This window comes from Elephantulus edwardii, unplaced genomic scaffold, assembly GCF_000299155.1.
Source record: "Elephantulus edwardii isolate Elephantulus edwardi_28Jun2011 unplaced genomic scaffold, EleEdw1.0 scaffold00061, whole genome shotgun sequence".
NCBI classification, from domain to species: domain Eukaryota; kingdom Metazoa; phylum Chordata; class Mammalia; order Macroscelidea; family Macroscelididae; genus Elephantulus; species Elephantulus edwardii.
This window is the reverse complement of record NW_006399811.1, coordinates 9,927,681-9,940,823: the sequence shown is the minus strand read 5'-3', so window position 1 is coordinate 9,940,823 and position 13,143 is coordinate 9,927,681. Positions and strand designations below refer to the sequence as shown.

The 13,143-nt window shown below is 38.2% G+C and overlaps 1 protein-coding gene across 1 annotated transcript in view; it reads left to right on the top strand.

Annotated features, from left to right (window-relative positions):
• The window catches only part of LOC102843525 (acyl-CoA-binding domain-containing protein 6-like), a 336,108-nt gene that overhangs the window by 289,561 nt on the left and 33,404 nt on the right, over positions 1 to 13,143 (top strand). The window contains exon 7 of the mRNA XM_006887775.1: positions 5,837 to 5,867. Within this exon, the coding sequence (XP_006887837.1) occupies positions 5,837 to 5,867 (31 nt within the window). The remainder of the gene's footprint in view (positions 1 to 5,836; positions 5,868 to 13,143) is intronic.

Below are 13,143 nucleotides of genomic sequence, written 5' to 3'. Positions count from 1 at the left end.
GTTCTCCAGATTTCTTGGCACAACTTGGTGAGCACGTCCAGGGCAGCATCTATTAGGTGAAATATGTCAATTGATATACCATCTATTCCTGGAGCCCTATTTTTTTGCCATTTCCTTCAAAGCAGCCTGAACATCTTCTTTCATCACCATAGGCTCTTGCTCATATGTTGTTTCATGAAGTTCTTCTGTGTCTGCCAATTCCTTTCGATACAGTGATTCAGTATGTTCTTTCCATCCTTCCTGCATCATTTAACATTCTGCCGAAAGCATCCTTATTTATAGCAATTCGAGATTTGAATTTTTTCTTCAGTTCCTTGAGCTTAAGAAATGCTGAGCTAGTTCGGCCCTTTTGATTTTCAGTAGTGTAGATCTGAAATTAAAATTACCAGTACTTATCCAGGGAGCTCTGGGGACCTAGCAGGTAAGGAGTTGCACTAGCAGATATGTGGTTCGAATCTACCAGCTGCTCTGCGGGAAAAAGATGGGCAGTCTCTCCTTCCATGCAGTGTACAGCCTCTGAAAACCTCCTGGAGAGTCAGCTGTTACCAAGTTCCTACGTGATGGTACATAATAACTGCAATAGCAAATATGTGGGGAATGCTTTATGAGGATTTAGATAAAATAAAAATTAAGATATTAAAGAGTAAAGCAATATTGAAAGATTAAAGTTATCTATGCATTACTTCATGCACATTTATTGAGTACATACTATACTAGACACTAGATAAAAGATACACCATTTGCCTACAGAAGTTTATAGCCCAGGTGCTTGCTGTTCGTACCTACCAGATGCTCTGTTGGAGGAGGGACAGTCTCCTCCTGTACCAATCAGATCCGATTGTACACACACACACACACACACAAATAATAAAATAAAAGTTTATAGCCTTTGTGGAAAAAACAGAGAATTATGTTTTTATTGCATACTATTCCTCAGTTATTATAAAAGAGGGTTTTAAACCCCACCTCAGATATCAAGAAAGATTTATTGAAGAACGTAAACTCTTACATGTTAGGAGAATAGCATTTCTCTACAGGATTCCAGACTAAGTTATCTGATAATTTTCTCATGACAGAGCTCCTAGAGATGCTGAGTACAGTATCACAAGCAGAGCTCAGAAAGAAGCAAGGTTACCCTCTCAGGGCCAACCTAAAATACATCGTAGTAAGTGTTTAAGTCAAAGTTTAAAATATAAACTTTACCAAGTGGTACATTTAGCCAACACTAGGCTGCCCTGAAACTCTGTCTCACATACTTTGGGCAGGTTGTCAGAAGGGATGAGTTCTTGAAGGACTTGGAAAGGTGGAAGGCCAGCACAGGAGAGGAAGACCCTAGATGGATGGATTGACAAAGTGACAATGGCACGGGGTCAGGTGTGTGGAAGATGGTGAGGCTGGCTAAGGATAGGGCAAAGGTAAGAGCCATTGTCCATAGTGTCTCTGTGAGTGATAGTCAACTCAGTGGCACATAAAAACAGCAGCATCCTCTGAAAAGATTTTCCAGTCTCAGTAACTGCAAGGTGGAGAGCCCAAAGGAAAAAAAAAAAAAAACCAAACAATCAAACCCAGCACTCTCAGAAAACTAAACTCTCTTGAAAACGAAAATTTAAAAAATTCTGTCCACCAGCACAGAGTTGACCCAGAGACTTAGTCTTGGCCTCTGTCCCAGGTCTTAAGAGTAGAGAAGTGGGTGGCTGCCCTTTCAAAATTTACATAACAGTGTTCAGAAATCCCTAAACTAAAAAATCAGCATAAAGGACGTCAGGCAACAATAACATTTCAGGGCACCTGGCCGAAATAAGAGCGAAATCTATAGAGGCCAAACTCTCAGCGCAAGGTTTTCATAATGAGAAGGAATTCACAATCTAAAGTTTAAAAGCACATGAAGAAGGAATCAACAAAAGTGTCAGCTGGCACAACCAGTACATTAAAATCACTTCTCCCTGAACTCAAGTAAAATAAGTGTACCTGTAATTATTCTTCCAATTTCCTGGGGAAATTGGAAATTGAAAGGAGCTAAGTAACTATGTGAGCCTATATAAGCACAGTGATGAAGTATATGGGTTACTCGCAAATAGCAAGAAATCTGTTTTCTTAAGGTGGATAAAAGTGGAATATACAAGTTGCATGATGGATGCCTTAAGTAAAAAATCCTAAAATTGCTATAGATTGATTTCCCAAACTTACTTTCTATTGCTGGACATTCACATTTAAACACAAGTGTTGGTGTGTAAATGTGTGTTCACACATGCAAACCTACACACATACTTTTACTGGTTAACATTGGGAATTGGCAAAGTAGATGTGAGTCTTAAGCCATAATGGACTATACGGTTCTTGCAAAATTGCCCTTGGCTCTGGCCAGGCAAGACAAAATACTCCAGAGCACAACAAGTTGTCATGCTGAAGCACCACTTGGATTATGGTCACTTGAGGGACCTCAGCTTTCTCCCCTACCTGTCCTTAAGAAACACGAAATGGGACAAAGTAGAGACTGTATCTAGAAAAGATAAAGAGAGGCAGAAATTTTCTTTTAGATTTTCCCTTCTCCTGCTACTTTCTATCGCTCAGTTGCCTTGCAGTTTATTGTCTTCATGATGTTTGATGGGCATCTTAAACTTAGCCCCTGTTGTACCTTAGAAAGTCTACTCTATCCCAAGGATCTCTCTAAGCTACTTCTTTCATGTCACCCCCACAATACATACTTACCTCCAGATCAAATCAGATCTTCTTTCTTGGGGGAAAAATAAAACTACATTTCCTCAAAATGGTACCCCTTTCTACCTCATTCAAGCCAGTTCCCATCTCTGCCAAGTGCCTCTTAAGGGTTGAGACTTCTTAAGCTACGACTAATCTTTCTCACACGATATTTCTGTATCAGCGTCTTTCTTTCCCACATAAGTTATTAAACAGGGAGAACCATAGCCAATAGGGAGCTCTGGTGGCCTAGTGGTAAGAAACTGTTGCTTACCAAAGGCTCACAGTTCAAATCCACGGGCTACTCCATGGGAGAAGGCTAGGCACCCTCCTTTCATGTCATTTATAGCCACTGAAAACCCACTGGAGGGTCAACTATGAGTCAGTTCTGACTCGATGGCACACAACAACAACAACATAGCCAATAGATTTTTAAAACCCAAACTTCACACACAACCCTACCCCCAAAACAACTTTTGGAAAGTGTGAAAGGCAAATACAGGGTAATCAAGACTAGTTTGAGTCATAGTACTTCCTTCCAGAAGGTAGTGAAAATTAATTACCAGGGAAATTATAATGGCCTTGCATATTACTGAGTGCGTATCAAACTAATGACTAAATTCTACTTGACACTTGTGCTTAATCTTGATTATTTGTTGCTCATATAATGTGATTGACTGCTCTCAACTTGAATGCTGTTGTTGGTAGGTGGCATCATGACAACTGTGACTCATAGAGATCCTGTGAGCGACACATCTGAACCTCGCCGTATCCTGTGTCATCCTCACCACCTCTGATATGCTTGAGCCCATTGTTAGAGTTACTGTGTCAATACATCTTGATGAGGGTATTTCTCTCTTTTTCTGGTCCTCCACTTTCCCAGCATGAAGTCTTATTACACAGGGCAGTTCCTTGTGACAATGCCCAATTGTGTGAGACAAAGTTTCACTGTCTTTGCCACAAAGGAGTACACTGGTTACATCCTCCAAGACAGACTTTTATAGCACTGCTGAAAAATGATCGATTATGCTATCAGTAGTGTTTATATAGTTAGAAAGAATATCTTTTTTTAAGTTTTCTTTTTTTAATTAATTTTAATGAAAGTTTACAGAGACTTTGAATTTCCATTCATTCACTGTTGAACACTTTCCTCCCTGCCCACCCTTCCGCCCCAGTTCACTTTTCTCTTTGAAAAGTAAGAAAAAAATTCTTTCATTGTTATACAATCCCTCCTCCCCAGTCCACTCCGCTATGCAGCTTTCATTCTGGACTCCTGCCATGACAATATAATCATATATTCCTTTAAACAATTCTCTCCCTCATCTGTTTCAATGTAGTATACATTATTTATCCCCTCTTTTCTTAGGTTCCCCCCAACCCCAGTGTCAGTCCTGTTTTACAGCAGTGGCACTATACAGTATTTGTCCTTTTGTGACTGAGATGTCTGACTCAGCATAATATCCTCCAGAGTCACCCATTTTGTATAACAATTCCTTGTTTTTCAATACAGCATAGTATTCCATTGTGTGAATATACCACAGCTTCTCTATCCATTCGTTTGTTGATGGGCACTTAGGTTGTTGCCAACTCTTTGCTGCTGTGAATAAAGCCATGATAAACATGGGTATACATTGTGTTCTACTTTTTCAGGAAACACCAAACTGACTTCCAAAGAGTGTTTATACCTTTTACAGTCCAACCAGCAATACCTGAGAGTTTCAATTTCTCTTTGTTCTCTCCAACATTGATTATTTTCTGTCCTGTTAAACTTTGCTACTGCTTTTGGGCTGAGATGATATCTCATTGTTGTTTTGATTTGCATCTCCTTTTTTAAAAAACAAACAAACAGAAAAACAAAAAAACCCAACCACTTTGTCCATTAATGATTCTCCACCACCATCAGGTTTTTTCTCTCTCTTTTTCCCCCACTTGATTTGCATCCCTCTTACTACCAGTGATTTTGAGCATTTCCTCATATGTTGACAGTCTGAATGTCTTCTTTTGAAGAGTCTTTTCATCTCTTTTGCCCATTTTGTTATTGAGTTATCAGTCTTTACCCATCATTGAACTAATGAATTAAAAAATTGTAGTTCATTTATATAATGTAATACTATGCAGCACAAAGGAACAGTGTCTTAAAATACTCTATGACATGGGAGAGTCTAGAGAGCATTATGCTGAGTGCAATAACTCAGTCTCATTAGAACAATACTGCATAAGACCATTATTGTGAAAATAGGATAACTTAGCAAGATGTGTATAATTGCTCTAAAGGGGAAGAGGAAAGGGGGAAATCACTAGGATAGCAGAGGTTCATGAGCAGGTGGGGTAGGGAGGAATAGGAGAGATTCAATGAGGACTTGAAAAGACAGAGTGATAAAGGCATGAACCCATAGTAATTTTATAAAATAACAGCATATATCAAAGATTGTGTAAGAGGCAGTGTATATAAATGAAACATAACATAAAGGAAAGATTGTATAAAACACAGTATATATGCATGAAATACAATGTATATGAATGATTACATGCAAACAATTAAAAAAATAAAATATTTTAAAATGTAATGTCTGACATTATGAGCCAGAAATTTGTGTCTCTTTGAAATGGGATTAAAAAGCTACCAACTCTGAGGGAAATAGGAAGAAACTATTCTGGAAAACAACATATTGAAATTTTATAAATAAACTAGTATGGTAATATTTTTTTTTAAAAAAAAAGCTACTGACTCATTCTCATTATAAATCATAGACTTCTTAGATTTGATGACTAAATTAGAAAAAATATTCTAATACTTTACAAAGTTAGTGTTATACAGTGTCAGTGTTTCTATCATTAACTGGACACGCAATCTGGTACATTTTAACTCCTTAAAACAACTCTTACCTTTGACTTATTTGTAGATCTGATTATTTTGCTGCTGTAGCTGCTATGTTTCATAAATTGCCTTTCTGCATTCCCCTAGTCTCCCCTGCAGAGAGTTTGATTGGTCATATTTCCATGAGGTTCCATTGACTCAATTGTATCTGATAAACTTATGGAACTTTGATATATCAGATGTCTTAGATGCCAGAATATAACTTATGTACTTTCTTACTTTTGTTATTTTGACTTCTAAAATCTATACTTTCTTTTCTAGGACAATGAAGGTCAAACAGCTCTACATTATGGTAAGATTTTTCTAATTAGTAATCGTTTTTTAACAAATTTAAAATTTTTCTTTGTCTAACTTTGTCTAACATTGTAGTCACTGTGCCTACCTAGGGAGATGCCTTGCAGCTAAGAGAGAGATACAATAGGTTTTTCTTTTTCTAAATAAGGGGGCGGGGAATGTATGTAAACAGGAAGCTCTGGTGACCTAGTGGGTGAGAAGCAGTGCTGCCAACCCAAATGCAGGTGGTTTGGATCCACCAGCTTCCCTGAGGGAGAAAGATAGGCAATCTCCTCCAATACAGTTTACAGCCTCTGAAAACCTAGCAGGCGGTCAGATATGAATCACATTCATGGTAAATTAAGCATTTCTGTATTTTTGACAGTGATAGAGGCCCCTCCAGCCCTCTCCCCTTTAAAAATGTATTCTTTTATTCTTGGTACTATAATTGACACATGTGATGCTAATCATTGTCAGCTAAGGACCTAGAATCTCTCCTATGAAAAATACTTTAAGCTGGATAATTAATGTTGAAATATCACCAAGTGCAAGCCCTGACTTATTTATTAATGTAATTAGTATAGCTTATGTACCAAAATCATCAGAAGAAAGGACAAATTATGAGTCATCCTTACTTTCGAATAAATGAAAAATTTACAGATGAAATACTAGCAGATGAAACCCAGCAATGTATTTTTAAAAGGAAGATATTACATGACCAAGTTGGGTGTGTCCCACATATTCAAGAATGACTTAAAATTTTTATTAGGGTAATTTTCCACAGTAGCAATTTGGATGAAAAACCATAAGATCAGATCAAATGGCACAAAATCATTTCATTAAATACAGTATGCATTCTAAGCAGTGGCACAGAAAAAGTGATAAACAACACCCCTTGTTTAAAAGGGGTAAACAACACACTTGTTATTTAAACTCTAATATGCCTTTGACTTTGGGCAGATTCTTTAACTACTTACTGCGCCTCACATTACTTAGACCCAAAGATTTGATGTGACTATATAATGAGTTAATCTGTATAATGTACTTAGAGCAATGTATTGTGCCTGATGTATACTTTCTAAATGTTTTCCAGTATTATTATTTATGATTAAAATCCTTCAACTAGGAAGGAAATGTCCATAACCTGGTGAAGAATAAACATTATTATTAAAGATGAACTACTTGAAGTAGTCTCATTAAGGTGCAAGGAAAGGATGCCTGTCATAACCTTGTATTTAGTATTTTCACTATAAATCAAACATGCACATACAAAAAGGCAAGAGATGTAAAAGGTGCATGGAATGAACGGAAAGAAACAAAATTACTATTGTCAAACAGCATAATTAGCTACACAGAGACTCAATGTATTAAGGTATATTAAGCTATACAAGCTTGGAAGCAGGAGTGGCATCCACTTCCGAAATAGCTTACCTCCAGAAAGCCTGTGAACCTGTAGAAACTGTGAAAGTTATACAAATGTTCAGGTCTTTTGTTCATAGGGTCACTATGCGTCGTCTATGACTTAACGACACTTAACAACAACAACAATATGGTTTTAGAATTATACTTGTTGAATATAGAAGCTGAGGAAAATGAAAAGAAGCCCACATGAGCCAAAACACAATCTTGAGTAAATCTCACTTGAATTTAGAAGCCATCTTAGAAGAGATTTGGTGCATTGAACACTAATGACCAGTGACTAACGATCAGATGAGTTGTGGGATGACATTAAGGACATCTTCCAGAATGAGAGCACAAGATTAGAAATACAGGAAAGAGATTCTCAAACTTCCTCTTTTTTTATTAACATTGTTATCATTCATACACATTGTGGTGAGCTGCCTCTTGAAAATAGAGAGGCTATGGTAGTAGTAACAGTGACATGTTGTTGTTGTTGTTGTTGTTGTTGTTGTTGTTGTTGTTGTGTGTACCACCGAGTCAGAAGTGGCCCTTAGCTGACCCCCTGTCAGGTTTTCAGAGGTAGTTAACATGTTGCTGCAAATGATGGTAATACATCGAAGAAGAAAAAAAAGTGTTTCTAAACACGGTCATTAATCACACGGGAGGAAATTGCCCATCCTTCTCCCACGTGCATTGTTGGATTCAAATCAAACCACATGCCTTCAGTATTGGAGTGCAGCTTCTTACCACTAGGCCACCAAAGCTCCCTTGGACTACTTATTTTTACACATGACCTTTTTTTCTTTTAAAACTTTTACATTATGATCTTTATTAAATACATTAAAACCTAAACTCCACCTTAAAATTATGAAGTCAACACAAACACTACAATAGAGTGAATGTTAAATCACATGGCCAAGAGGCAATGGGATAAAATAAACCTTGTTATGATTTTAGTAGAAATTATGTTCCATGAAAATCTGATACCCTGATAAAAAGTAGTATTAGAATCTGAAACAGAACCATATTTAAATCAAAGGAAAATGCAAAAATGTTATCAGTTTGTTGTGGCAGTTAGAGGAATCCATGCATAAAAAAGGTGACACAGTTACAAATCAATCTGACATGCTTCAATTCTACTGGCAAAATTTCCTTACCAGCTGTATGACCACTGGTGAAAGATGAAGACTACTATAGATCTCTGGAAACACAGGATCATGATCCCTGCAAGCAAATTAACTATCGCTATCATGATAAAAACTATCGCTAAACATGATAAAAAAAATAAGGTCAACTCCTACTAGTCCACTCTCCATGCTGGTAGGATCTACACATTATTCACTTTTGTATCCACAGTGCCAGCTACCCAGTTTATAACTACTAAATAAAACTCAAGAAAACTTCTGAAGATGTATACTTGTAGAAGACTATCATTCCTAGAAGTTGTTACCCCTGTAAATCAACAAATGCACTTTTTTAGTCAAAAATAAACTTGTTGCCACCGAGTTGATTACAACTCAAAATTACCCTCTAAGACAGGTTAGAACTTCCTCAAAGGCTTACCCAGGCTGTAAGAAGCAGACTGCCACTTCATTCTCCTATGGCATGCTAGTGGGTTTGAACTGCCATCCTTTCGGTTAGCAGTCAAGTACTTTAAGTACCATGCCACCAGGACTCCTTCCTCTTGCTTAAATGTACCAGCTACCTCCCCATAACAACAAAAACCAACAGCAACCTTGATGATACATATTTGAGCACCAGTCAGTGCCCTTTTCTTGTTGATCAAGGATGTGTGATACAGTTGCTGTCATACAGAGCAGTATCTGCAAGATCTTTGGAAGAAATGCACTGATCAGACAGCTGATATTCTTCAGCACACCCTCAGGGCTGTTCAAGATACCATGCTGTTGACCCAAAGGAAGAATTTCGGACAAATCCAAACCTTCTACTGCTGGACTCCCTCCATTCTTGAAGTACTTCATAGATCACTGAAATAGAATTGAGATCTCAGATATAAATCCATCCACTCATGCACAGCTGATGTTTGACAGTAAAAGTAAATGGGGCGAGGGTGGGTGTAGAAAGGAGGAGGGAATACACAAGTGTTCCTATAATATTACACACAAAAAAATAAAAAATTTGTTCAGTGCTTACCGATTTCAGGAGGTTAGCTATGATCAAGAATCAATGGTACTGAAGGGGAAAATTCAAGCTGTACAGAAGACGTTGACAAAAAACAAGGCTCCAGGAAGTACCAGATTGCCAATTTAAATGCTTCAGTGGATACAGCCCTAGAGGGTCTCACTGGTTTGTACCAAGAAATTTGGAAGACCGTTTCCAGGCCAATCAACTTGAAAGAGATCCATATTTGCGCCAATTCAAAAGAAGGATGATCCAAGCAATTGTGGAAGTTATTGAGCAATATCATTAATAACACATGGAAGTTAAAATTTTCAGGAGAAAATTCCAAAGTAACTGGAGCAGTATGTTAATAAGGAATAGCCTGTTCAATCTGGATGCAGAAGAAGATGTAGAATGAGGGATATGTTGCTGAGGTCAGGTGGATCCTGGCTGAAAGCGGAAAATACCAGAATGATATTAACTTCTATCTTAGTGATTACACAAAGACATTTGACTGTGTGGATCATAACAATTAATAGACAACATTGTGAAGAATAGAAATTCCAAAACAGCTGTGCTCATGCAGAATCTGTACATAGACCATAAGCAATCATTCTGACAGAACAGAAAGATACCACGTGATTTAATAGCAAGAAAGGTTTAATATCAGAGTTGTATCCTCTCACCATACCTATTCAATCTGTAGGGAGCTATGATAGAGCATAGTGGTAAGGAGCTGTGCTTCAGTTCCAAAGGCTCGCAATTTGAACCCACCAGCTGCTCCATGGGAGGAAGATAGGAAGTTTCTTCCCATGCACTAACGGCCTCTGAAAACCCATTGGAGGGTCAGCTATGGGTCAGTTCTGACTGCAACAAGCGACATTCAATCTGTAGGAATCTCTGGTGGCTTAGTGGTTACGAGTTGTGCTGCCAACCCAAAGCAGGTGGTTCAAATCCGCCAGCTGCTCCATGGGAGAAAGATGAGAACGCTCCTTCCGTGTGATTTACTGCCTCTTCAAGACCCACCAGAGGGTCAGCCACGAGTCAGTTCCATTTCAATAGTTCACAACAAGCAGTATATGGTAGAACTATAACCATATAGTAGAGTAGTATGAATTCTACTATCTAGAATTTCATCTGTTAGAATAGAACTATATGGGGGTGAGGGGAAGTACATTGAGATTGGAGAGAAAGACTCATTAACAACTTCTGCTATACAGATGATACAACCTTGGTTATTGATAAAATCAGTCCTCTAAATTAAACCAATAAGTAACATCACTTAAAAGAAGATTGAAGTTGCAGAGTATTTCTTTTTAGCTGGGCCCACAATCAGTACCCATGTAAATAACAATCAAGAAATCAAACAACCTGTTGCAATGTGTCAGTCTGCTGTAAAGGACTCTTTTAAAGAGCTAAAGACCTAGGATGTCAGTTCAGGATCTGACAAGCCATGGTATTTTCAGTTGCTTCATATGGATGTGAACGTTGGACAGTAAAGAAGAAAGAACAAAGAAGTGATGCCTTTGACTTGTTGCTGGCTATGAATATGTGTACACCATGGAGTGCCAAAGAATAAACCTGTGTTTGGAGAAGTGCAGCCAGAGGATGCTCCTTGGAGGGAAGGAGAATGACACTCCATCTCACATGCATTGGGTGTTAATAGGAGGGAACAGTCCCTAGAGAAGGTCATGCTTGGGAAAGAACCTGCACCCGGGGGCTCATGCGCAGCCGCAGTGGGGAAGATGCCACAGACTGTGCATGACTTCAGTATGATGTGCACAGTCGATGAGTCAGAACTGACTCAGTGGCACGTATCAAGTGTGACAGCAGAACTCAGGAGCAGGAGGGGAGTCGGAATAGAGACAGTACACATAAAACTAGAACCCTCAAGAGACTACCATCTCACATGTATATACACGTATACACTCAGCAAGAGATTAGATTAGAAAAAGTTGGTAAATTAGTATAATGAAGACAAGATTATCTGCCTCAGACCAGAATCTGGGTGGCAAAGAAAACTCCACACACGATTGGAGTAAGCTCATGCTTTCTGATTGTTTGAGGAGTGAAAGAGATTAACATAGTAAATTTTCTATGCTGCCTTACCCACAAGGAACCTGGCAAATGCAAATGCAAGATTTTTCTTGAGGCACACCTTTTCAACCCAAGCAACCCCAAATTCCTACAGAATCAGATGCTGCTAAAAACTAAGCTCACAGTTCAGAATTCTAAAGTAAATGTGCACAAATGTCAGCAAGGAGTAAACCACAAAGTTAGGCCTTAAAGAGCGTCAGGTAGTAAAACAAATTTTTTAAATTAGCAAAATAAATATAAAACATGGAATCAAAAAGACACTGAAAAAAATAGTTGGTAGCTTTGAAACAGAACCAGATAGAATTTCAATAAATGAAAAATCTAGACATTTAAAATCACAGCAGATAAGTTAAAGTATTGAATGGCCAGAACTGAATAAAAAGTGTTAAAAGTTCAATAACATGAAGGAGAGAGTATATGAATGATAGATTTGTGACCTACATATATAGTTCTAGGGAAATCATCACCGAAAGCTAGCACAGAAAAATAGAATAAATAAATAAAGACATTGAGAATGAAATGAAGGAAAGCCAACATCTTGTAATAGGAATTCTGAAGCAGAGATTAGAGGAGAATCCATATTTAAAGATACTAAATGACTAAAATAAAATAAAGATACAGTAACTAATCATTTATGTGATTGATAAAAACTCATCTCCAGCATTAGTGGGGTAGGTCAGTGGTTATCTAGGTCCCTGAGGGCATAGTGCATAACATGTTGTGCTTCTGATAAAGAGATCAGCAGTTTGAAAAGCACCAGCTGCTCCCTAGAAGAAAGAAGGGCAACTTCACTGCAGTCTCAGAAACCTAAGGAAGGGTCATTAGGAATAGGAACAGATTCCACAGCAGTGGGTGGTGGATAAGGGAACCATGAGAGAGAGAGAGACAACTAGAGGAAGTGCTTTTGAGTTTCAGATAATGACCTGATTAACTGTGTGCTGGTTTCATAGAGGGCACTGGTGTTGGCGCCCATAGTGCATTGTGCCGCTAACACAAAGGCCATGAGTCTCTGGAGGTTTGAATCCACCAGGGGCTCCACAGGAGAAAGATGGACACTCCCTCTTGAAAGCACAGTGGTCAGTTATGAGTTGGTTCCGACTCAGCAGCAAAGGGGGAGTTTTGTTGGGTTGGTTTCTGTTGGGGTGTTGTATTTGGGGGTTTTTTCAGTTGCATAGATATGAAAATCCACTGAGCTGTATGAATAGGTAGCTAGATGCTATATGGGAACGTAGGAAAAAATCATTAACCTTGAGTTAATTCCTGTTCGTAGGGACCCCATTTGCATTAGAATAAAGCTGTGTTCCGTAGGCTTCTCAATGGCTAATTTTTTAAGTATATGTTGAGAAATCTTTCTTCCAGGATTTCTCTTGGCAGACTTGAACTGCCATTAGCCACCAAGGGCTTAATCATTTGCACCACCTAAGAACTTCTAAATAAATATATGCAGTGATTTTGGTACTTTACTGTATATACTGTCTACTTTAGGTGTTAAAAGGGAATTCTATGCAGCACTAAGGAGGAATGGTTTTGAAAAATGCCACATAACTTTGGAGAGACTGCAGAGCATTATGCTGAGTGAACTAACACAGTCTCATAAGAACAAATACTGTATAAGACCATCATTGTAAAAATAGAAGAGTAACTAGTAAAACATATATGGGAACTCAAGGGGAGAG